At 41.0% G+C, this 25,667-nt stretch overlaps 3 protein-coding genes across 4 annotated transcripts in view; 1 reads left to right on the forward strand and 2 right to left on the reverse strand.

The window, feature by feature from the left end:
• Positions 1-153: 153 nt before the first annotated feature.
• Positions 154-4,016, reverse strand: slc19a3b (solute carrier family 19 member 3b). Its single transcript, XM_026318635.1, has 8 exons — positions 3,743-4,016; positions 3,429-3,608; positions 3,004-3,169; positions 2,526-2,844; positions 2,115-2,266; positions 1,113-1,305; positions 511-652; positions 154-306 (listed from the first exon to the last, which is right to left on the reverse strand). The coding sequence occupies exons 1-8, from the start codon at positions 3,890-3,892 to the stop codon at positions 154-156; spliced, it is 1,455 nt and encodes a 484-aa protein (XP_026174420.1). The 5' UTR covers positions 3,893-4,016.
• A 2,172-nt stretch (positions 4,017-6,188) lies between these two features.
• On the forward strand, positions 6,189-15,230 carry daw1 (dynein assembly factor with WDR repeat domains 1). 2 transcript variants are annotated; one of them, XM_026318658.1, is made up of 14 exons: positions 6,189-6,271; positions 6,485-6,557; positions 7,862-8,006; positions 8,307-8,365; positions 8,464-8,586; positions 8,707-8,806; positions 9,053-9,160; positions 9,782-9,888; positions 10,039-10,141; positions 10,637-10,751; positions 10,982-11,058; positions 12,935-13,097; positions 13,243-13,310; positions 15,156-15,230. In XM_026318658.1, exons 1-13 carry the CDS (start codon positions 6,232-6,234, stop codon positions 13,275-13,277), a joined length of 1,248 nt encoding a protein of 415 aa, XP_026174443.1. In that variant the 5' UTR covers positions 6,189-6,231; the 3' UTR covers positions 13,278-13,310; positions 15,156-15,230. The 2 variants fall into 2 exon arrangements, with proteins under 2 accessions (XP_026174443.1, XP_026174433.1); XM_026318648.2 differs by lacking the exon at positions 15,156-15,230 and having other exon boundaries at positions 13,243-14,773.
• sphkap (SPHK1 interactor, AKAP domain containing) overlaps positions 15,078-25,667 on the reverse strand; it is a 27,377-nt gene continuing 16,787 nt past the window's right edge. The window contains exons 7-12 of the mRNA XM_026318575.2: positions 21,720-25,020; positions 20,166-20,327; positions 19,140-19,223; positions 18,430-18,479; positions 17,761-17,945; positions 15,078-15,236 (exon numbers count right to left, since the gene is read on the reverse strand). Coding sequence (XP_026174360.1) covers positions 15,084-15,236; positions 17,761-17,945; positions 18,430-18,479; positions 19,140-19,223; positions 20,166-20,327; positions 21,720-25,020 — 3,935 coding nt within the window. The 3' untranslated portion in view covers positions 15,078-15,083. The remainder of the gene's footprint in view (positions 15,237-17,760; positions 17,946-18,429; positions 18,480-19,139; positions 19,224-20,165; positions 20,328-21,719; positions 25,021-25,667) is intronic.

Here is a 25,667-nt window from a genome sequence, read left to right on the forward strand (position 1 = left end):
AGAAATAAAAAGGCTGTTGTGTATATGAGGAGTTTTTTTTTTTTAGGGAAAAAGCTGCTCAGTTTATACTCCTTAGTGAACATTGCTGTAGATAAATCATTATTTTATTCCCCATACAGAAATGAAACATTCATATGACCTTGTTAACCTTGGTTAGAAATGTTCAGAAGAGATCACTTCCACACTGGACACTTGTTTCTTATTTACTTTCTGCACAGGTCTGTGACGATTTACACAGGCAGTGTAAGTCCCTCGCATCAGAAAGAGCATCGAGATGACAGCGTAGTAGCTGCCGTAGATGATGAACTGCCAAGAGAGGTTAATATTTAAATCACGCCAAGAATCTATGTAAGTCCAATATGTCTGCATGCAGCAGTTAATGATAACCACCAGGTGTCACCCTGTCCTCATTTTAATTTTTATCCAACATTAGTTAATGCTCCTTATTCACCCAGAGAATGTCAATGTTAAATCAGTGTTTGATGGAAGATATATATTGTATGAACACACCTGTGTCACAATGTCCAGTCCCAGTGCAGCTTCATCAACAACAGTGACAGTAATGATTGTCTGCAGAGAGAGGGCTGCGAAAGTGTTGATCCCAAATGTCAAAGCATAGCATTCCATGGAGAGATTAGATGCAATCTGAAAACTTGAAAGGACAAAGTGAATATCATTTCTGAAAGAGCTTGTATTATACATAGGCAATCCATTACTAATAGGTGAAAAACAACTAAAATAATTGATGTACTGATTAAGTGATAGAAAGTTAACCTATTTTAAGTAGCAGCAGTAGTAGTAGTTGTAGGTTAGCTTTCATGTAAGAATTGTCCAATGGTCATACTAGCTTACTGAGTATTTTCTTAGGGTTTTGGAATGTTGGTCTAAGAAAATGAGAAATTGCTACTTTCTTGTATTTTACTATGTTTTATGAACAAAACAATCAATATTGGGGAAGTAACTGAAATATTTGTCGTAATTGCAGCCGCAAAACAAAAATTTGTGTGTGAAGCTTATTTTACAGATGGAGAGAAGAGAGGCACTAATAAATAAAAGCCACATTAACACTGCAGAATAATAGTTCAGCTGGAGGAATTTTACAATAAACTTACACTGTGATAGTGATGAGAAGCATGTAGCATGATTTGAATATGACATAACTAGCATAGCACACCCAGATGCTGCTGGTGAGTGCCATGAGGAATACAGCACCTGCCCCTACAGCTGAGAACAACCCTAATGCCAGCTCTCCCCACACGGCCCAGGTCACCTTGACGTGGCCCACAGCAATGGCTGCTGCAGCACCTGGTCCATGGAATTAAGAAAAAGAATTATACAAGACGTGAATCCAGTGGACAGCACGTTCACTCTTGCCTGTACATGCTTCTGATTCATTCATTAATCCTAATGACAGCATTTCTTTCCTTGAACGTTGGTATAATGGGGAATGTGGCCTCTAAACAAAACCTTATTGACACACATGGCTTTCCTGACCTCCACAATGCCAACCTATTATGATGAGCCACTTTCATCCAGCTGTTGGAATCAGCTATCAGCAATAATCAGAGAACCCATTACCTTCTAACTCTATCTCCTTGATTGATGCAATTACTCTTCTTCTTCCTATGCTGAACCTGGTTGAGGATAGGCCAATAGGACCATGGTGCTGCTATTCCCTTTCAAAATCAATACACATTTTCCAGTTAATGAGATATTCCCATATAACTAGGGATGGCATGGTTGTTTTTATAGGTCTGTGTGTGATCATAGTAGCACAGTGGCTTTTAACACTTACATTTTATTTTGCTTTATAATAATGTAGCCGTGCTACAGTCTTCCTTCTTGTATTAATTGAAATCAGTTCCTTCCTGTCAGAAAGTCATTGACCCTCTGACTCTGATACCTTTGTTTTCTTTCATGACTTTCACACTTTCATCAAATCTGCTTTTGTTCATATGATTTTGTCCTTTCTGAGGATGCCCAAATCTTTACTTTATGAGTGGTTTGTCCCACTTCTGTGGTACTACTTTGGGAAGGTAATTTAGGTGCATGGTGTTACTGAATCAGACTGAAATAGCTTAGGTTTAGGAGAACCGGTGCACAGCTACTCTTACCTGCAAGAGAGCACACAGACTCTACACCTCCATTGTAGATGGATGATGTGGCAGATGGTTCTATATGGTCCCACATCAGCTGGATGTAGTTGAAGACCTGGATGTAGCCCGCTGTGGCTAGAGCCCACCACAAGGACCAACAGATTATATGCCTGCATTGTGGTCATTATACAAAGGTTATGATAATTAGATGGTTGCTCTTTCTACTTACAAAAATACCTACCAAATTAATACATTACATTACAAAAACATACATTGAACAACCAACTAATTTGTTTATCGGCTGCAGTAAAACTGTGATTGAAGAGAAAATGTGCAATGCAAAGTTTTTCACACAAAGTATTTTGAAGTATTTGATGTGTACTGAGTGTGACTTGTATCAAGAAAGCAAAAGACAGATAAAGAAAATGCCTTGAAGAGTATGACTCCCTGAAGCTTTGCCAAAGTAGATAACCCGCAGTGGCCACATTTTCCCTGCTGCACCAACCAGTGCTGCCATTATGCTCCATCTTCTCTTTCCCTGAGCCAGCTCCATCGTTATCCATCACTGGCTCCTCAGGCCTGCGTGCTTCTCCCAGGGGCCCCTCCTGCTGGGACTGTGAGTGCACAGCTGCAGCCTTTTTTCCTTTGAAGAACATGCTCCTCTGGGGCATGGGCAACCAGAACGATATGAGAAAGGCCGTAATCACAATCCCCAGAGTGATAGCATTGATAACGAAGTAGTCCACCCCTGTTGGATAGAGTTCATACTTCATCAGCTCTTGCACTTCCCCATACAGTGCTCCTCCTTTTTAATTCTAGCATTCATTGTTGTTATTCAGGCAAGGGAGGTTTCTATATTTTAGCTTTGATATTTGTAATTTATACTAAACTTAGACATGATACCTACCTGCCAGGGAGACAAGAACCTGACCAAGGCTGGCACCAAAAGTATATCCAGCCAGCACTGCACTGCGCAGGTAACCAGTGGCTCTTTGGTAATTCTCAAAGGGAATCACACTGTAAATGTAGGAAAAGTAGGCCACCTCTGTGGAAGTCACTACAGCATAGTTGACCTGTTGATTCAAGTCAAAATGTGATGCATTTTTTTCTTTAGAAGCTCCATATGCAACAGTGCAGCAATACTACATTATTTCCCTAAACATGTTGTACATTAGGTGTAAAAGATCATTTTGGTTTTAAAAAAAATGTATATGTTAAGACACACAGCACCAAGTGCAGAGGCTTTGATTATTTTGAAAAAATTGTAACTGTTACACAAGCGGCATTATTACTAGTCAACTTTTTTCAATAATTAACAGTTTTTCAGCAGACCTGTAGGAAGGTCATAGCAGGCAGACCCACGGCAAAGCAGAGTAGGATGTAGTTTATGATGAGGAAGAGCCCCTGTAGCATGATGACAAGCTTGTACCTCAAGAAGTCAGTCAAGAGGAAGACAGGGAAGAGGAATGCTAGATAGGAGTATGTCCAAATTGGAAACAGGTAGTTTGTCACCTGTGGGAAACAAGAAGCACCAGAGAATAGGATTGTTGATGTAGGAACGCATGCTCGTAACTCTTGACTACCCATACTGCATTGTCAGTCAAAACCTAAACACCGAACACCAGCTGTATAGTGTGTGTCCTTACCACTTCTTCCGAGATGTTCTTGTGTGGTCCAATTAGGTATGGTGTCAGAAAGGGCTCTGCTATCCTGCAGTTAGCAAAAAACCCATAGAGTGACAGGACTGCGGTGGGATAAGCCCAGCCAGAAGACTTCAGCCTGGCCCAGAGACTCATACTTTCACACTAGCAGAATTTCAGAGATTGTTTTGTTTTTATTTTCTAGGGCACCACCTCAGTCTGACTTCCTGGATTAGTCCCTAAATACTCTGAGCTATCCGTACTAGCTAGAATACGCACACACACACACACACACACACACACACACACACACACATACACATACACATACACACACTCACACTCACACAATCTTTATGATTCTACACGTGTCTTAGTCACATTTTATGAGTGACAGACTTTAACCTGTTATGAATCTGGATATACAAGATAATGAAACAAGACTTTCCCTTACAAAGTATATTTAAAGTTTATTTTGCTAAGTAAATTTAAGTTCAATTATATTTACAAAGTAAACTTTGTCATAAGTGTACTAATAAGGGCACAATTCCAAGACTTCCTGAGAGTAATTTTTAGTTTCTAAAAAGTATACTTTTAAGTGTACTTTAGGTGTAAAAGTAGTAAAGTTTGTATGCACAAATAGTTCATTTCAAAGCTGCATTTTGTAGTGCAACTTTACTGTGTATTATATACTCCATATCGGACAATTCTTCCCACCCACTTCATGAGGAACTGTGGAGAATGGGAAGTTCATTCAGCCACAGACTAATTCCCCCTAAAGCCAAGACTGAAAGATTCAGGAAGTCTTTTGTGTCCACGGCCATAATTCCTCAATATAAACAATAACGCGCACACACACACACAAACCCCCCCAAATAAATAATTAGTTAATTACTTTATTACTTTATTAACTTTACTTTATGAATTACTATTACTCTATAATTTAAATAATCTCTAATTTAAGAACTGCTGTAACAATTGAATTTCCCCCTTGGGGATTAATAAACTACTTCTTCTTCTTCTTCTTCTTCTATACTATAACACAATATATACACCTAGTCCACTTTTTAGTTTATGAAAGTATGTTTTGAAGTGTACTGCGAATAAACTTCAATATATACTGTTAGCTTATTTGTCACTTACCTCCCATATGATTTTTTAGTTTATTTAGGTATAGTGGTCAGCCAGTTCCTGTCCTTGGGACATGCTGGGAAATCTCACCAATCCAGTCCCCCAACACACTGGTATACTGTGTACTATGTTCTAGGTTTAGTGTAATCTCTGTGTACTCTGAAATGAGAGCATAACACAAGCAAACGTTTGGAGACTAAAGAAAATCATAGAATCTGTTGGGGCTTGTTGTTTTTGGGATTATTTATTTTACCTTTGCCAATTTACCACTTTTCTATGTAGCATTTAAGGTTAAACACTGGACTTGCAGTACAGTAAATGTCAATAAAGGTATTGAGGTAGAAAAATGGAAGTGATCTCAAATTTTTGCCCAGTAGTATACATCTAGTTTTCAGAGGAAAAAAAAGGAAACTTTTAAAAAAAATTTTGATTGATTGCAAATTGATCCTGGGAATAAGGCAAGTCCGGCCCAGATGAAAATATATTAGATATGAAAATATCAGAGTACTTACTAACTTGGCTATATGTTTTAACCAATGATATGCATTAGATCCAATGACCTGCTAGCAGGCAGAGATAACTACCCTTACAAAAAAATTTTTTTTTAGTGTGCTATTACTATACGTCTTCTAAATGTAAAATACGAGATTATACTTTCAGTTTACTTCTTATCAGAGATATACTTAACAAAATGGCTAGTAAAGAGAGAGAGAGAGGGATCTAAGTATATTGGGTCTATAGTACTCAATCTTTTGATCAAGATATACCTAGTAATTTTAAGTATAATTAAGTATTCTTGGCTTATATGTAGTATTAAAATATCTCTTATAGTTATAGTAAATTGTACATGGGTGGAGCTATTAGTAGCAAAAGGTCAATCATTGCCTGCTCATTTACGAGCCTGTTATTGATTTGGCAAAGGTGTAACTAGTACCTATAAGTTCATTTAGTTTTCTACACAGTATATTAGCGTGATGGGGTTGAACTTGTGAGGTTTCCCAGCATGCCCTAAGGACAGAAGCTGTTTGACCAATGTTATTGTTGGTTTTTAGATTGTTTGATGTGGGTTTGGAGCAGAGTATGTGGTTATTTCATCCTGTGTTGTAGATTAGTAGTGTTGTCCAGTTATGTGATTCATGTTGTATAGTCGTGGTGTGTTTCAGACAAAAGTGAGCTTTCGATGGTTCTGTAAAAATACAAAGCAACCACTAAAAGTTCCAAATTGTCATGTTTTCTCGCCCAGGCAGGGAATAAGCGTTGTGTGTGTTTTATTCGTACTACGCATGCGTGCTGAGTGTGTCTCGCGAGGCTGTCACCATAGTGACGGTTTGTTGATAGGTGAACTGGACTGTGTACATGTCAGTATGAAACTCAAGCGCTTCTTTCTCCGGTATTATCCACCAGGTAACCAGATACAAACAGGTTAATTTGTCCCAGCTGAAACATTAGTTATTTTCACCCTATGGGAATGCGCCCACTGCTGTAGAGGAATGTTTTCATCTTTGACAAAAACTTAACAGCTAACGTTAGCTACTCTGATTTTGGGTTACCAGTGTTTTACCAGGCTCAGCCGGCGTGAATGTTCTTCCTTGGTTTAAACTGTGTTTCTGTTATCAGGTATAATCCTGGAATTTGAAAAAGGAGGGTACTTGAGGACCAAGTCAATCGATCTTCTGGATTTAACTCCAGAGTGCGTGAGTAATTATCTTGTAGCTAACTAGAGCACTGTTCATAAAGCTAACGCTAGCTGCCAGCTAACGTTAACAGTGTCTGAGTGTTGCTGCTTTTCTGTCATTTTTCTGAAAGTAGAATTGCTAAATAATAGGGATGCACCGAATATTCGGCCACCGAAAATTTTCGGCCGAAAGACTTTTATCACCGAAACATTACGGCCGAAATGTTGTGATGACGCAAACAGAAACCGCGACCTGCACGTGCTTGTCTGAAGCAAAATATTTGCATAATTTGTAATTGATTTATTCTTTGAAACTTTTATATTAATTTATGCAATTGCAATGCCTTGATTTTAGTAAAGTTAGTACACAGCCATAGACATAAATGCAATGGTACTAATAATTGGCATAATTTCTTTCGGTGTTTTGGTTTTCGGCCTTGGTTTTCTCTTTTTCGGTTTTCGGTTTCGGCCAAGAATTTTCATTTCGGTGCATCCCTACTAAATCAATATAGATTGATTGATTGATAGATCAATAAATAATAAAAATGCTGGTTCAACCCTAATTAATAGAACAACTAAATACGAAGTGTTTGACTCTTCCAGGTAATGCTGTCTGAATTGAAAATTATTTTTTTAAATGAAACTTTTTCGTTCTGTAATAAAAACATCTAAAATCTATTTCTTGAAATTAACTATAAAGGAATAATGAGCATTTTAATTTTTCATTTCTTTAAAGAAAGGAAAGTGAGAGGGCTCATCAATACTCTTTTCCCTTAAACTAATTATTCTGTTGCATGTGGAGTGAAGGTATAATTTAAGTAGAATAGTATCTTTACAGTCTTTTTTATAACAAAGTTTTGATAACAATCTACAAATGAAAATTTCCTTACTGATAGCAGGTAGCTAGTTAGTTTCAGCTCAGCTCATACTATAACATATGATTCTCTAGAGGTTGAGTCATGGCAACTAGACTTCTAGTTTTTAGATCCAGAATGTTTCACTACTCATCCGAGGAACTTCATCAGAGACTGATGAGCAGTAAAATGTTTCAACCTGAAAACTAGAAGTCCAGTTGCCATGACTCAACCTCTAGATAACCTCACCGGGATGACTGAGAATCTTCACAGACATGTGATTGTGTTTAAATCTAAAAAAAGGAGGAATAGTGTTTCCCATTAATATTTGAGGGTGATCAAGTTAATGCCTTTGAGCTGCTATTTAATCTCCAATAGTCCTTCATTAATAACATGTATTAGGGTTAGATATTGCCATCATGCGATTATAATTGTACAAAAAAATGGTATATTTCTGCCATACAGAACAAACCCAGATGAGTTGGTGGCAGAGATCCGGCAATCAGAGCCTCTGATCACAGAGTCCCGGGCTGATCAGGTCAAACAGCTGATCTTTCGACTTCAACAGAAACAGGGCCAGCAGGACCATCACAGATTCTGTTTCTTCAAGGTCAGACATTGGTCATTAATAGCAACACATGTCAACATGTCATATAGATTCAGTAAAATAGTTGTTACTGGTTAAGACTGTGGGTGCTATTTAGGGTGACAGGACAAGTTAGAAAGCTATGTAGAACTTACTTTGTCTGTTGTGTTTGACTAGAAGGATGGCAAAAGGTGATTCATGTATTTTAGTATGTTAAGAAATACACACAATACAAACCCAATACAGCTGGCAAGAGGGTGCATGTGTTATGTTTTTTTTTTTTTTTTTTTGTTTGTTTGTTTTTTAATCTGGTCTTTTTTGCAGGAACTTAAAGCACACATACTGCCACTGACAAATGTTGCCTTTGACAAATCAGGTTCAAGGTAACTTTATCTGCAGCACACAAATGTCTGTCACTTAGAATTTTTGGAAAGTTATTTTTGTTTGTTTTATTGCGATTTATTATTCTCATACTCCGTAGATTCATAACTGGGAGCTACGACAGGACTTGTAGAGTTTGGGACACGGCTTCAGGCACAGAGCTGCACACGCTGGAGGGTCACAGAAATGTGGTGTATGCAATTGCATTCAACAACCCATATGGGTAATGAATTGTTCAGCACGAGACGTGACATATGAACATCCGAGAATTGCATTACTCAATTTGACATTCAAAAGCATTTTATCAGAATTTTGCTTCATGTCTTTTTTTTATTAAACTTAGAGACAAAATTGCCACTGGTTCCTTTGACAAGACCTGCAAACTGTGGTGTGCTGAGACAGGCAAATGTTTTCATACCTTTCGTGGACACATAGCAGAAATAGTATGTATAATCTGTTGACTGAAATTGAAATTATTCAATTTCTCTTTATTTTTAGTCAATCATTGCTATTCATGTAATATCTGTTTATGCATAGTTGAATTTTTGCATTGTTGCATATTTTTACTTTAGTGTTGTGCTAATATGGTATGTGCTTAGATAATAAATATGTCTCTGCCAAATCCTGTTTGGCTTTGTATCAGAAACAAACACTCTAGTAACTCTAAAAAAGAGCTTCATATTGTGTAGGTCTGCCTGGCTTTCAACCCTCAGAGTACACTGGTGGCCACAGGCAGTATGGACACCACTGCCAAGCTGTGGGATGTGGAGACTGGGGAGGAGGTAGCCACTCTGACTGTGAGTTATCTTTTCCTTACATACTACACCCCAGTACCTCTCATGCTCTTTTTTTGTATCATGACTAACATCTATTCATTAATAATGACATTATTAGCTTTATGAATGTCTAAGGGTAATTATTCCTAAATTGATTGCTGTTAATACTGACGGCCAGAGCCTTTTCTACCCCACATATCCAGCCATGATAACCTGAGCAATGTATCTGTAACTCTTTATTCACGCTATAATAACCTACTCAGAGGGGAGTAGTGAGTTCTCTTTGATGTCCAGACTGCACATGGGTCCGTGGTGTGACTGTCTGTTTGGTTGGTGCCATCTTAGTGAGAAGCAGCTCTCTGCATCTCTCTGTTCTTTTAGCCCTTCACACCATAAAAGCTCAGTCATGCTGAAAGCAGCCAATTGAATGCAGAATCTTAAGCATATGCCCATTTTTATTTATGTATTTCAAGAATTTAAAATATTATTTTAAGGTTAAACTCTATATCCAGATTTCAATAAATAATATTGCCTCTTTGATGTGTATTTTCATGCATAATGTGCTATAGAGGGAAAGAATAATGAATGAGAGAGAAAGGAAACGAGACAGTTAGAGGTAATAGTCTCTTTGTTTCTATCCAGGGTCACACTGCAGAGGTCCTCTCTCTGTGCTTTAACACAGTGGGCAGTCAGCTTGTCACTGGCTCTTTTGACCACACAGTTGCAATATGGGATGTTGCTTCAGGAAGGTCAGACGTCATTGGTATTGCAATTCATACATCATTATGTGCATGTGTGTGAGGATATTATGTGTCATTATTTACACTGTGCAGGGCATGCACTTATAGAGTCTGAATACAAGTGTACACAACTGACTGCTGCTTTTTGTTTTTTCTCAGACGTGTCCACACTCTGATTGGTCACAGGGGGGAAATCAGCAATGTTCAGTTCAACTGGGACTGCTCCCTCATAGTCACAGGCTCCATGGATAAAACCTGCAAGGTCATCAGCCCAAAGACTTAAAAATCTGGACTTGCTTTTGTGTGTATCTGGGTGTCTTGTTTAACTCTCAAAAAATGCAAAAAAGGCTCTTTAAAGGTTGCTTTTGTTGTTGCCAGCTGAATTGCTTCATAGTCACAGTCATTGATATAGCATTTCAAACTTTTGCAAGAGACACGTATATAAGATATATGATTCCTGTCATTCATGCTCATTCTCTTCCATTTCCCACTTCCCCAAAAATAAATCCTAATTCCTCAATTATGCCAAGAGGAATCATGGTCACAAGTAAGAATTATCCAGCTCACTTCATTCCTCTATGGAGATGTTTAAACTATAGCCCATTAAGACAAGACAGCTACACGTAAGCATATTTGCTGGATATGCTTCAGCCACATATGTGTTTGTTAATGTGCATGTGGCCAAGCTTTTGTACTTACATGTTTCTTACCAGATTGTATTTGTAAAATTGCCTCTTGTTATATTATGTACTTGTAGCTGTGGGAGACTGTCAGTGGGAAATGTGTGGCCACCCTAGTTGGACACAAAGAAGAAGTATTGGATGTGTGTTTTGATTTAAGTGGCCAGACAATTGCTACTGCATCTGCTGATGGTAAGACTTTGCAATTAATTTAGTAAAGTTTATTATATATACTAGGTTTATACAAAGTTTAACAGTGTTAATAAGTTAGACATCTGTTCCTCTTGTGCTTGTATTTTTGTTGTAATGCCATAAGTCCTGTATATTATTTACATGCTATATACATTGTAGTTCCCAAAAATCAACATTTCAGCAAGTTAAAAAAAAAATACACTACCTGTGCCTATCCCTTTCTTTGTTAGGTACAGCACGGGTATTCAGTGCAACCACACATGAGTGTCTTGTGACCCTAGAGGGCCATGATGGTGAGATCTCCAAGGTAAATTGCTGGACCCAAAGTGGCCATTCTTTCATAATCTGTAAAAACATATTTTATATCACCATTAAATATATCACATTTACACTTTATCATGCCTGGGCACTGTTGTAAATAGGGTATTGCCTCTGCTTGCCTTGTTAATGTGGGATAAAGCATGATGGTGAAGAGGAGGGACAAGAGTCTAGGTTTCAGGATGTTTTGTGCTTCCTGTGTCACATGTTATAGGTCAACAAGGCTGAATAGATTTTTTTTTTCCATAGGACGACAGCAATGTATCTGTTGATCTGACTAATTAAATCGCCAGATTTCATGCTATATTATCAGTGTTCTCTAGGTAGATCAAATGCCATCTGTCACCCATTACCATCACTGAACAGGGTCTGACCTCATTTTCTTTGCCTCTGAACTCATATCACCACATAATGCATGAATGCCATTGCATTTTATTGCACAGTCTCAAAAAGAACATATAACCCAGCGTAACATGTTATGTCAAACATACAGTTACTTTGGCATAAGCTGTGTTTACCCATTTACTGTTGGCCAGTGCTGTTGCTCTGCATGAGTGTCAGTTTCGCACAGATCCTGACTCAGAGGATTTCTAAGTAGGATGGGGGAAACTACCTCTGTTTACAGAAACACATGAGGCAGTCAGTAATTAAAATGCTGGACAGAGGATGATTCTAAAGGATTATGACACTAATCTCCCCCTAACAGGACACTTGCTTTTTTACCATGGATCTTTTATTTAATTTGTCTTTCTTAGTCTCTCCTATTGTAACTTCGCCTTGCTGGCTTGTCCTGTTTTAAATATGGGAATATGCAGTTAATGGAATGACTGATTCTAAGGACCTGGATGCATATTTCTATGTGGATTCTACTAAATATGGCATCTCATTTAAGGAATTCACAAGACCTTGTTTTTTCCCAAATGCTTATTACTTTCTACTTTCTTTTATTTACTGTAAATTAGGTCAGAATTACAACTTTGCATGCAAGATTTTTCCTTTTGAAAAGTCACATTGTCATGAAAATTGTTGAGCACAGTTACACTACAGGACTTTAAAACTGAAGAAGAAACAAGATGGCAGAAACAAGCAACTGGCACTTTACTCCTATAGAAAGGTATTTTTGCTTACTAGACTAACCATCTTATGAAAAGAAATATCTAAGTTGGTCTTAAAACATTTTTTAAGTCTATTTTCCTCTCTAAAAATTAGATGGGTAATGTTAAACAACACTGTAGGGTAGGAAAATAGTATGACTATCACCTGGTGACCATGTATCTAAGAAGAAACCTTTTACTTTTCTGATGTATTTTTTTCTTGTGTCTATTTCAGGCATTTTTTTTTTCCATTTATGTGCTTGTGTTGGATTCCACTCATCTTCCCTCTCCGGTCTTCTATCTTTGTCAGCTTGTTCTCAAGTTATTTTCCATCTCCTGTCTGGGGTTCACTCATTGGTGCTCAGTTTACAGTTGTAATAAAACATATTTTACTTTCATGACCATCTAGCACCCACCTCATTTAAACATCCTTCCGTCTATTTGACTCTGGAGATATAAAACCATTCAGGGAACAATAAACCCTGGCACTAATACAATCTCCTTCAGCCATGATTTTTATAATACGCTACTGGAAAATGTAAGTAAGTGTTGCCACTGGTGTCTTTATCCTCCTTAGCGGTTTAAAGTTGAATGACCTCAGTGGAATGCTGCTGACACAGTGAAAGTGTTTTAAAGTCTCTTAGTTTCCCCTCTCTTTGTCATTCAACCACTTCTGGCATAATCTTTTATTCAGCCCGCTCTTGCTGAGTCTATCACTCATGTGCCACACACACATCTGACAAACTCACCTGATTCCGTTTCTCTTGATAGATCTGTTTCAGCCCCCAGGGCAACAGAGTCTTGACTGCCAGCTCAGACAAAACAGCTCGTCTGTGGGACGTTCAGTCTGGAGTCTGCCTACAAGTCCTGGAGGGGCACACTGATGAAATCTTCTCCTGTGTCTTCAACTATGAGGGTGACACCATCATTACAGGTATACACTGTCTACACGTGCACACACACACATGCATGTGTAGTAGCCTTGTGCCTTGAATAAACTGCTTTGCCAGCCTTGAGAAATGGTTAAGTTAAAACACAAGTGTTCATCTGTACTTCCCTGTTTGTGCTTTTTTTTGCAGGCAGCAAGGATAACACCTGCCGGATTTGGTATTGACCATTACCTTGACCTATTGTATCAGAGGTTCAGGTGAACATACACATGGACACAATCATTCTGTTTTTTTCTATGTATTCTATGTACCCTCTGTATACCTCTAATTGTTTGTTTTTGGCTGATTGTCAACTGAAAAATCTGCAGTTACATTGAGGTGAAAGTTTGGGTTATAATGTCTAAGATTCAATTGGAATTCGTGTCATTTGATTATAGAATTTCTAAAGTCCTTCCTTTTACTGAATCTGATTGACTGTTCTAATGACCTGGATTTTCATATGCTGTTAATAGGATGGTGATTTTACTCATGTCACCTTAAGTAGATTCAGTTCATCAGTTCCATTTTGGAACATTTTGCAGACATGCTTATTGACATTTTTATATTATGAGAACACTTTGATGCCACTTTGATGCCTGTGCATCAAGTTTAGAGCAAAAGCCAGGAGGCAAATAGCTTCACTTAGTATTAAGACTGGAGGCAAGTTCAAAAATATGCAACCCAGCTCCTCTAAAAGTCACTTTTAAATATGTGATTTATTAAATAAATATAAAATCTCTCAGTACTTTTGGCTTATTTCTTAAATCATGACTATTATTCTTTCAAATTTTTACTTGCAGGAAGAGAGAAATATTATTTTGTGCAGAAGAATAATGTCTATATTATGAAAATTGAGGCAAAGCTATGAAAAAAAATCTTTAAGCAGTTTAGGGGGGTTTTGCAAGTGGAGCTATTTGACAAAAAAAAAAAACCATGAGAAATGTTTATTCAGTAGATTCCTATATTCAGCTGTGATAAACTTCAATTACTTATGTGATGCTTTAGGGTAAACTAGGCAATACAGTGTAACAATAATGTGGAAAAATGGATTACTAAACAGTGTTCACTGGCTTTCTGTTGAATGTTATAAATGATAAATACAGCTTATATTTCACATCACAGAAATTTATTGATGTCAAAAGATAAATACATTCAGTTCTACAGTTTACACCCCCAAGTGCTGATGTAACGCTAGTGTACTACTAAGTAGAGAAATAAACAGACCAAATTCACATACAAATTCAACATTACAAACCTCACTGTGTCTTTCTGACATAGTAAAAGCTAAAGAGAGAAGTCCACTACTCCAAGGTGCAGCAGTTCCAAATCTACAGTATATACAGTACAGCTATCCAAAATAATTAGTTCAAGTAACATGAACAAGATAACATACATACTTAGAACTGAATTTCAAGGTCACAACAGGGGTGGTATGTGAGCCAGTGAACACAACAAAGGACATTTTGCTTAGGCTTATCAACTTCAAAATGGCTATCAGAATACAATTGAGAGAGCCTGTTTTGGGTTTACAACACACTCCTTTACAAAGTAGTTTTGATTTAAAAAAAAAAAAAAAAAAAAAAAAAGTTTTTTCATGATATGGGGAGAATTTAACCTGATTTTTGTAACTTCTATTGGTACATTGCTTCATGTGTTGGTGTGTGTGTGTGTGTATATATATGTGGGTGTGTGTATAAATGTCCAACCCGTATACCTATAACTTTCTGTTGGTGTGTCCCACAAGACAAGTGAATCTGAAAATAAATAGATGTCTTTATTAAAGGGAAAACTGGTCCATTCATTGCTGTGGACAGAAAAAAAACACAGCCTTCAGGTATGAATTTCTGAAGCATACTGATCGCATTGTGCTTTCAGATTGCAGTAAGAGACACTTAATGTGACGAGACATGATGGGGCAAGCATGTTAGAAGTGTTGAGTGAATGAGTGAGCATGTGTGTATATTTTTGCAGTATGATGATACTAGACCTTCCTACAAGGTCTCCAGAAGCCAATCAAACAGGCTGGACAGAGAACTGCCCTCTTCTTCCTCTTTCTCATGTAGCTTACAGAACTGAACCACAGCGCTGAATAAGTCTGCAATTCGCCACGCCTTCTGAGACATCAAATGGACCACCCTCTGGAACTGAGAGAACGCACAACAAAACTAAGGGTTATAAACTTCATGTACGTATAAATGTTTTCCAAAGAAATCACTAAACTATGAATGAGCAGCCTACGTTATGCATGCAGCCGTTACATGTAAATTGCAAACTATATAAAATGAAGAAGTGAAATTAAATAGACAAAAGATGCTATAATCTGAGATTTTATCATATACATGGAACATGAGCATGACCAGCAACAGGAGTATAATTAATTAACTAAATAACTGACAGTTGCTCCTAACCTTATTGTGGTGGAGGGGTTTGAGTTTCCGAATGATCTTAGGAGTTATGTTGTCAGGCCTATATGCTCATAGTAGGGTCTCCCAACGCAAAAAGGTCCTAGGTGATGGACCAGACCAAGAGTGGTTCAATGGTCCCTTATAAAGAAGAGGAAAACAAGGACTGTGACGTCGCCTGGTACGGAGAAGCCAGGGTACTCTACCAGCAGTACTGACTGGAGATAGTTGGGCTCACCTCCATGCACAGCCTGGGCTTTGCAACCCAACTCCTTGAGAGGGGTTGGGCCAGGTGTTGGAGTTTTCCCCGTTGAATGAGAGGGTTGCTTCCCTGCACCTTTGGCTCGGGGACAGGTCTCTCCTGTTGTTTTGGCCTATGGGCCGAGCAGCAGTACAGAGTACCTGGCCTTTTTGGAGTCTCTGGGAAGGGTGCTGAAAGGTGCTTAAACACTCATGTGGGCAGCGACAGTGAAACCTGGTGGGGCGTGATTGAGAAGTATAGCCTCACCAATCTGAACCCAAGTGGTGTTCTGTTGTTGGACTTATGTGCCAGTCACAGCTTGTCCATAATGAACACCATGCTCAAGCATAAGGGTGTCCATCAGTGCACATGGCACCAGGACACGTTAGGCCGGAGGTCAATGATCAACTTTGTGGTCGTGTCATCTGACCTTCGGCTGTACGTCTTGGACACTCAGGTGAAGAGGGGGGGCAGAGGTGTCAACTGATCACCACCTGGTGGCGAGTTGGATCCGCTGGCGGAGGAAGAAGAAGGACAGACACAGCAGACCTAAACGTATTGTGTGGGTGTTGGGAATCTTTGGCATAACCCTCCGTCAGAGAGGTCCCACCTGCGAGAGTGCTTCAACCAGATCCCAAGGGAGGCTGGGGACATTGAGTCCAAATGAACCATGTTCTTCACCTCCATTGTCAACGCAGCGGCTCAGAGCTGTGGTCATAAGGTCTCTGGTGCCTGTTGTGGTGGCAATCCCCAACAAGAGTCCTGTCGAGTCTGGCTGGCTTGTGGGACTCCTGAGGCAGATGACGGTTGCTGCAGCCCAGACAGTGGTGGAGACAAAAACTTGGGTCTGGGAGGAGTTTGGTGAGGCCATGGAGGAGGACTATTGGTTGGCCTCGAGGAAATTCTGGCAAATCGTCTGGCGCCTCAGTAGGGGGAAGCAGTGTTCTGCCAACACTGTTTACAATGGAGGTGAGGAGCTGCTGACCTTGTCGGACATTGTCGGACGGTGGAAGGAATAATTCAAGAATCTCCTCAACTCTATTGACGCATCTTCCATAGAGAAAGCAGAGGCTGAGGAGTGGGAGGTTGATCACCCAAGCTGAAGTCACTGAGGTAGTTTGGCAGCTCCTCAGTGGCAAGGCAGAGATGAGATCCACCCCAAGTATCTCAACCCCCTCATGACATCCTGTGCAAGGTGCTCTGGGAGTATGGGGTCTGGGGCCCTTTGCTAAGGGCTATCCGTCTCTGTACAACGCAGGTGCAGCTAGAGGCTGGAGGGAGTTCAGTTAGGGGACCACAGGATTTCATCTCTGCTTTTCGCAGATGATGTTATTCTGTTGGCTAGGATGAGAATCAGCCACTCCAAGTCTGAGGTCATGGTTTTCAAATGGAAAAAGGTGGCTTGCCATCTCCAGGTCAGGGGAGAGATCCTGCCTCAGGTGGAGGAGTTTCAGTATCTTGGCATCTTGTTCATGAGTGAGGGAAGGACGGAACGTGAGATTGACAGAAGCAATGCGGTCGATGTACCGGTCCATTGTGATGAAGAAGGAGCTGAGCCGAAAGGCAAAGCTCTCAATTTACCGGTCAATCTATGTTCCTACTCTCACCTATGGTCATGATTGAAAGGACAAGATCTTGGATGCAAGCGGTGGAACTGAGCTTCCTTCGCAGGGTGGCTGGGCGCTCCCTTAGAGATTAGGGTGAGGACCTTGGAGTAGAGCTGCTGCGCCTTCACTTCAAAAGGAGCCAGCTGAGGTGGCTCCGGCATCTGTTCCAGATGCCTCTTGGGCGCCTCCTTGGGGAGGTGTTCCCACTGGGAGGAGGCCCTGGGGAAGACCCAGGACACGCTTGAGGGACTATGTCTTTTGGCTGGCCTGGGAACGCCTTGGTGTGTCCCCCAGAAGAGCTGGAGGAAGTGACCAGGGAAGAGGAAGCCTAAGCAGGGCTGCTCAGACTTCTGCCCCGGCAACCTGGACCCCGGATAAGCCTAAGAAAATGGATGGATGAATGGATAGTTGCTCCTACCTTTGCAACCTTCTTCTCTTTGGACTTTCTGAAGTAAAGAGCAGGAAGGCCCAGCTCTGAGGCAGCAATCCACTGCAGAGCTACCCTCAGCTCCAAGTCCACACACTCTGGCTCAAGGTCACAGTTCACGACCAACAGCTCCCTAAAGTTGCTACTGCTGCCTGTTGTCCTCACTGAACTGCTCTCTGAAATATTAAAGGTGATCGGAAATACTGGGTTAGAAGAAAGTCTCTGCATGACACATCTTGTATGGTAATAATGTTCTTATCACTATGAAAGCACAACAGGACACATTTCATTCTTTCCTCTGCTTCTCTGGGCATCAAAAACCAATTTGCTAAACCTTCATGTGCAATCATACAGTAAGCTCGGCTTCATAAAAAAGTATCTTGGGTTTTACTTTGAGATAATCTTTGTTGGCGTGCTAAATCATTAAAGATTAACTTAATGTTAGACACTTTTCAATTATTGACGTTCCTTAATTCAGAGAGGAGAATCACTTCAATTCAAGCACATGCATTTGAGGGATTAATCACATAAATCCGGCACATATTGTACCCACAGTCAGTCAAGAGCTCTTAGTGAGTACTGAGATGTTGAGCTGAAGGACGTGAATAATTAAGAAGTTGATAACAGTTGGATGTTATGAGAATCCTTCACCACACTTACCAAATACATTCTCCTTGGTTGCTGCAGGATGACCTTTCTCTGTCTCTTCGCTGTAAGAAAAAATAACAAATGAAAGAGTAATATCACTTTAAGGAGCAGTTCAACCTTTTTTGTCAAGAGATAGATGAGAAAGAACAGTAAGTATGAAGTTATTGTCGCAGCTAGACAGTTTAGCAGACAGTGTTGAATGGTAGGTCTGAAGTTAACAGTCTGCCTACTGCTACCTCTAACGCTGCTCATTAATTAACGTGTAACTTCTTGGTAGTTCCATCAATCCAAAACCTGAAATCTAAAAAAAAAAAAAAAAAGCACCTTATAGCACCTTTTAGTTTTAAAGGGAGTATTCCACCTGGCTTACAGCAGGAAAGCAAATATTTCCCAAAATGCTGAGCTACTTCTATAATATAAGCATACATTTTGTACTTCTGAGTGTCTTTCAAACTTCACAGACAAGATTAATATGTACATAAAAATGCAACAAACTGAAGATACTTTTATGTCTAACAATGGAATATATAATTGGGTATCATCCCATGTCATGAGTGTTAGTCCAGCAGCCAGTCACACGTCATTTAACTGTGCTCTGGGCGAGAACATGAGAAAAAGCAATATTCTCTCTGCAGACTTTGTGTCATATTAAAAAACGTCATTATGGGCATTAGAGTGACACATTAATGAGAAATCTTTTATCAACAGCCAGTGACAGTTACCTGATTATTGTGCTCTGAGTAGGTAAATCAGAAAAAGCATCCAGGTCTGCCAGGCCGAGGCTGGATGTGCTGCTGGTCCCATTCCTGTAAACCAATAAAAAACAAAAGAGATAGCATAATTTGCATGTTGTCTCAAGACATCCAACACAATCGCTGACTTGTGAAGACAACAATAACCAGGCACAGTGATGCAGGTCATGTTATTCGGTAGCTGGTGATTAACATATAAATAGCTGCTGCAGCTGAATCGGATGCTCAAGGTGGAAGAGCTGGTGTTTTTTGTCTGGCAGCAAGCCTGTTTGAATATGAGAATGAGGAGATTTGGAGATAGGTTAAGCGGAATAGGTGGATAGGCAGGGCTAGCAGTCCTACCCTTGTGTCACAACATGGATCAGGGATGAGGTGAAGTTAAAATAAGCAGGTAGATGGAGAGGTAGCACGGAGCAGCAAGTGTTATGGTGGTTTGGACAACTACTAAATTAAGCATCATTGCCTCACTGAATACAATCCTTCCAGCTTCCCCTTTCGTCACTCTCCTACACAAATCAATACCTAGAAATAAAGGCTTTTGAACATGCAGTTTAAGTTGCTTTTATTTTATTAGCAATATTATTTAATCCATCGTGGAAAATGTTTTTAAGGCAAAGACAAAGAAGGGTGTCTTTCAGTTAACACAGAGCAGTAACTCCACTATATTTGTTGGTATAGTTAGACAGAATGATTGAGAATTTGATGGAGAGAATGGTGTGAGAAAGCTTTTGATTTGAGAGGTCATTGCTCTATTCTACTGCAGCTTACTGCTGCAGATGTGCATGGGGTGCAGGCAAGGTCTAGTCCTGTATAACAGCTATGGAGAGGTTTTTGTGGAGCAAGCTCTCTGCCATACACTGCCTCAGCGGGTGTAGATATTGCAGCAGAATGGAGTAAATTGGCATTGGCGCAGGGAGCACAAGTGTCAGTAGCAATGGCCCAATGAGAGTAGGGTGAGAGTGGGAGCAGCAGCGTCAAGGAGCAATGGTTACTGACCCCTCGCTCAGCTGGATAAAACTACTGGTCTCCTCGTGGGGGTCATCCTCAGGGGTTATATGGGACCAGCTCCCCATGCTCTCTTCACTGCTAGCACTCATAGAACGCTTGTCACTCTTCACTACTGCAGCCACCACCACAGCTGGCCTGTCCCTCTCACTGCTGGGGAGAGCAAACCGCAAGATGGTGGGAATGACCATCAACTAGTTGTGCACAATGTGTGGTAACTTTTTCTTTACTTTCGTTAAAACTAAAGCACATTTTAAAAGGGAGTATTGGGACAGTTCCTTCTCTAAATGAATCGAGCAGGTAGTAAATTCCTGCATGGGGCAAACCTTTGGAATTAATTAAAAAAAAAAAAAAAAAAAAGCTAATTCATTTCACTATCTTTAATGCACCATCACACTGCATTGCCCAGAGACACTGTAAGATTTTTATGTAATATATTTTTTTTCAGAAAATTGCTTAAATTAAGTCTTAATCAGATGACTGAGGGCTGTCATCCTTGACAATTCCAAGGGGAAATTGAGTTTTATTGACTAGGCAAGTGATTGAACTCAGGGGACAAAAGGATACACTCCACTTGTTCCTCTATTACACGTATTGTCAAGTGAAGAAAAGCACGTCATGTGACTCCCCTGTGGCCTGAGAAACTGTCTGCTATTTTCTTCATTCACTGTTGAACACATCTTATATTAAAAAGCTATAATTTATTAAAAACACTTAAAAGACTAACAGAACAAATGCTTCCCCACATCTGGATGTTATATTTTCCCTTGCCTGATCTTGCAAATTAGCACCTCTTTTTGTTTGATTTTTTTCTACAGGACGTACTATGAACTGCTCCAGTGTTTATGACCTCCACTGAAATGTCTTCTGGGAGAGTCTTGGCGCTTTTGGTCTAGTTTCAAGAAGACCTCCAAGGTTAACCATGTCTAAAACTTTAATATTCAGTAGAACTGCAATCCTTTATTACACATGAATTGACTTGACCTGCTGTTAAACAAACAATAAAAGAGAACTTTAACCTGACCTTGTTATTTTAATTGCGTCAATGTAATCTAAACACTAATTGAGCCTCTAGTGGTTTTAGTGTATTAGCCAAGTGTGAGAGCAGCTTGTACTGATCAAGGTGAGCTCAGAAGCCCCATAGTGGATAAAAAGTGAAACTACTAAAAGCCTTCTGCACACACAGTACAGCACCCCGACAGTGTGAGTCACAGCCTAGCCAAATGTTTGTCAAACCTTACATGCTGCTAAAATAGATTACATCCTGCATGAATGGGCCCTCTGTGTGCCTGCCACTCTTTGATCAAATTCTAAAAATAGCTTTGTTCACAAGAGCATCTGTAGGTCCTAGTTTTTATGTTTTGTGCAAATTTCATTAGAAAACATTTCATGTTTATCTTAAAAATAACCATATGATTCTATCTGTTACACCTGTCAGATAAATTCATCTTTACTTTTCATAGTTACATCTCTGCTGGGCTATGAAAAACTTCCTGCCATAAGGAAGCACCTGACTCTTACACAGGATTGTGAGCAGTGTAATACCTGCTGTCCTTGGCTGTAGCTCTCTCTGCACACTTGGTTCCTGACACGTCTGGAGGTGTTCCCTCATCCCTCTGATCTCCTTCAATGTGGATCAGTGGCACATCTCTGGGACCCCTCACGCGAAGTGTAGTGTCACTAACCCCAGATCCTACTCCAATAGCAGCTTGCTCCTGGCTGGACCGACTCCGGCTACAACTTAAATGAGATTGTTTGAATCCCCTCCTCCTTTCACCAACAGGCATGTTTGGCTGTGAGTGTGACCCAGGCGTGCCCCCAGCCACATCTTGCTGGCTCCCGAGTGCAGACTTGCCAATATCTACAATGTCAGCTGCCAGACGATTGGCAAACTGCTGCACATGGGGCTGAGAATCTCCTGCAGCCTCCAGCTCAATGCTATCCTCTGGATCAGCAATGATCTTGTTCTTTCTCATCAAAGACTCAATGGAGCTTGACCAGGTCTCATGAATCAGCATATCAGTAATCTGATCAGTTTTACCCCTTTGATAGAGGCAGGAGTCTGACTTACACAGTCCTGTGGCTGACACTGAATTGGTCGGGTAAATATTCAAAGTGTCTCCATGCACATTGCGAGCAAATCCGTCAAAAGAGTTTGCTTTAATGGGTGAGTTGACAGTCAGTCGAGAGTCTGAGGATCGCCGGTCTGGGACAGAGGACTGTCTTATACAAAAAGGAGTTCTAGGAGAAGGGGGAAACAGGCTGTTGCTCCACTCTTTAGTCTTAGCGATGCCGTACTCTTTGTTTTCCTTATCCATATCCCGAAGCATAAACCTGTAGAACTCCTCTGTAATGCTCTCTGTGCTCGACTGTTTGGAGAGGCAGGATGAAGCCCTGACATTGAGGTGACCGTTTTTCTTTGATGCAGCCTGTTGCACAGCTGCAGCCAGAATGCTGCTGGCATTTTTCCCTGCATAGTAGTCCAGCAAAAGGTCAAAGCCCCTGCCCTCAGTCTCCATCTGGTTTACCATGAACCTTGAGAACTCATCTGTGATGCTTTCACAACTAGATTGCTTAGAGATGGAGCTACCCCAACTCAAGTTTTGACCTAACCGGCTGCCAGGGCCCAGGGTGTTGGGTGTGCCTGAGGAGTCTGCGTCTTCTTCTGGAATGCTCTCATAACTTGATGCTTTCCCACGGCTCCACCTCTCACACTGTAACCTGCTGCGTGATTGGCCTGTTTTGGAGGTATCCACCACGTTAAGCTCTGGGCAGTTCATGATTCTGGCTGTGACTTCAGAGGCAAAGAGGGCAAATGGGTCCTGTGGTTCATCGAGGTTGACTGACTCGTCCACCACCCTGTTCACAAGCCGCTCCATCAGTTCTGGTTGCTCCTCTGTTTTCCTCTTGATCTCGCTGAGGCGTGGTGCTCTGTGTTTCTTAGAGGCTGCATTGCTGCTCTGACCCTCTTTCCTCCTGAGAACTGTGCGGCAAGCAGGAATCAAGTAGGCTTCTGGTGCTTCAGTAGATGTCCCTTTTAGAGCACAGAACCAGGGTTGTTTCCCAGTGGAGTTCTCCAGGCAGATGGCTGCTAGTTCAGTGGCCATAGACACCACTGTAGCAGCCAAATCATCAGCATAGCATGTAATAGGTGTCCTAGACTCTGAGTCCATCCTCAATGAGAGCAGAGAACTGCAGGAGTTGAGGGAAGACTGGGGGCTGAGGGAGGCCTGTCTGCTGTCACTGCCTGACACCAGCCGTCCTCTCTTCTCTGTGCTATAAACTGGGATTTCACTTGAATGTTCTCTAATAGGACCACTGTACAGCTGCATCTGCTGATGGTCAGAGGAATCCTTGGCAGGGGACGATGTGCATTTAGCCTGATTTTGTCTGCCCAGTGACTGCTGCTGTTCTTTGCTGTGTGCTACGGAGGAAGATGCAGTGAGATCCTTTTCATCAAGCACACATTTCTCCTTTGGCCCAGAGACCATGGTTAGCTTATCTGTAGAGTGTAGCATCCCAATTTGGTTCTCAATATTAGTGGACTGGCTATGTCCAACTACGCACTGTAATTGACTTAATGAATCCTTGTGTTCGTTGATGGAACTTGACTCCACAGCACAAGTGCCTTCCTCTTGTGTCTCAACTGACCCTTTGTCACATGTGGCAATGTGACTGATTTTCTTCTGTGTCAGACAAAGGATATCAAACAGCAAATTGTTGACACTGTCCTGCAGAAAAACCTGGACACTCGGTGCATCTTTTCCATTACCCTCCAGTTCTTTTTTCTTTTTGGCCTTTTCTAAAGCATGCTTAAATAGGCTATCAGCAACCTCATTTATTAAGTCATCCACCTCTCTTTCATCCATGTAGGATTTTTTTGGACAGGTAATGCCATCTACTATCTTGTTATGTGTGGCCTCTAACAAGTGAGCTACACTCCTGTAGCCCTGTGGCTGAGTTAGCACCTCTGCTGCTTCCCTGTGTAGGACCTCAGCAATGTTGGCACGAAACGCTTCAACGCTGGTACCCTCTGCCACACTGCAGTGCAGTGCAAAGGCTGTGGATGCCTCAGCAGCAGACATCAAACCCCGAGATGCCGTGTAGACTTCAGTGGAATCTGCATCAGAATCAACGGCCTCCTCTGCGATCTCCACAGCTGCTACAGCACCGGCTACCTGTGCCATGCCACACATAGCTGAAGAGAAGGAGTAGTCAACTCGCTCCTCTGGGTCTTGCATCTCCTCCTCTGTGTCCTCCTCTGAAGCAGACTCTATGATGAGCTGTTCTGTCAGCTGTGGGGTAGTAATGGTGCCAATGACATTGGCAGCACATGCCAAAGCAACCTCTACATGCTTGTGGTGGGAAATGTGAGCCTGTGTCCCATTCTCTGGAATCTCCCTGCTGCTCTGGTCGGACACATGAGATACTTGGCTCTCTGGCCATTCTGCAGCTCCGTCAGAACTGTCTGGGCTTTGAACTATAACAATCTTGGGGAGTTCAAAAGAGCAGGTGCGTTGTTGGGAAGGCTCTTTGCTCTTTGAAGGACCGGTGGAGTTGGAAGGATGTCTAGCGCGGGACACACTGACAGCAGCCTCAGAAACAAAGGAGGTCTCATCTTGAGAGAGACGTATAAAGGCGTCCTGCAGTACTGATTCAGCCAGATTGGTGGCATAGTGACCAGCTGATTCCTTAGTATGGAGGCTTGCTTGCTGATACCCTTCCCTTTTCACCTCAGCATCCTCCCTGTGCTGTTGGGCCAGCTGTCCCCTCTGACATGCAAGTCTAACACAATGTTTCTGTGCAACCTCTACCAAGCTCTCTGCCAGCTCACCACTCTCCGGCTCTGCGATGAGACAGAGAAAAAAAGAGAAATACAGGGAACAAAAAATGTCCACAGTGATTAGAAAACAGCTCAATCAGTGTTCTAAGTGTCACAGCTTTAAATAATGGAGTTGCATTATTCCTTGTTTGTCCCATTCAATTTCCCCTAGGACAAAAGGGATTCAGGAATTCATTTGCATTTACCAGAGTTTATTCATCACACAAGGGCAATTGATGCATATTTCTTTTTTGTGTTACACATTCTCAGTCACTATAGACGTGCTTCACATTGCCTCCATAGTACTGCTAGAATTTAGTTCTATTGTCTATGCCTCAATCACTTTACTGTGTAATAAAAGTACTTGCTGTCCTTATACAGTGTCTGTAAGAGATATGTAGTTACCAACACTTCCACTATTATCATTTGATTAACTAGTTATTTCGAATACAGGCCTAAACATGCAAACATTACACTTGTTTATACCGGTTTTAGAAGAGCCAGTCATGCTGCACAGTGCTGTATGTGGTCAAAATTTCTCTACAGTTTTAAACGCTGACTCAAGTTGCCACATTTACATAGGCAGATGTGTGGTGAAATCTTTAACCTAAATGTTGCTGGACACCCAGAACAAAGGGCAGAAACTGAACTCAACTGAACCGGCGGATTAA

This window comes from Mastacembelus armatus, chromosome 13, assembly GCF_900324485.2.
Source record: "Mastacembelus armatus chromosome 13, fMasArm1.2, whole genome shotgun sequence".
NCBI classification, from domain to species: domain Eukaryota; kingdom Metazoa; phylum Chordata; class Actinopteri; order Synbranchiformes; family Mastacembelidae; genus Mastacembelus; species Mastacembelus armatus.

Bases quoted from the DNA above. Each gene is read 5' to 3' on its own strand.
- slc19a3b (XM_026318635.1), bottom strand. From the start codon at position 3,892: ATGAGTCTCTGGGCCAGGCTGAAGTCTTCTGGCTGGGCTTATCCCACC. The intron at 2,845-3,003 runs GTAGGTATCATG...TCTATCCAACAG, and splicing joins GGTTCTTGTCTCCCTGGCAG to GGGTGGACTACTTCGTTATC. The intron at 1,306-2,114 runs GTAAGAGTAGCT...TCCATGGACCAG, and splicing joins GTCTGTGTGCTCTCTTGCAG to GTGCTGCAGCAGCCATTGCT.
- daw1 (XM_026318658.1), top strand. From the start codon at position 6,232: ATGAAACTCAAGCGCTTCTTTCTCCGGTATTATCCACCAG. The intron at 8,007-8,306 runs GTCAGACATTGG...TCTTTTTTGCAG, and splicing joins ACAGATTCTGTTTCTTCAAG to GAACTTAAAGCACACATACT. The intron at 8,807-9,052 runs GTATGTATAATC...CATATTGTGTAG, and splicing joins GTGGACACATAGCAGAAATA to GTCTGCCTGGCTTTCAACCC.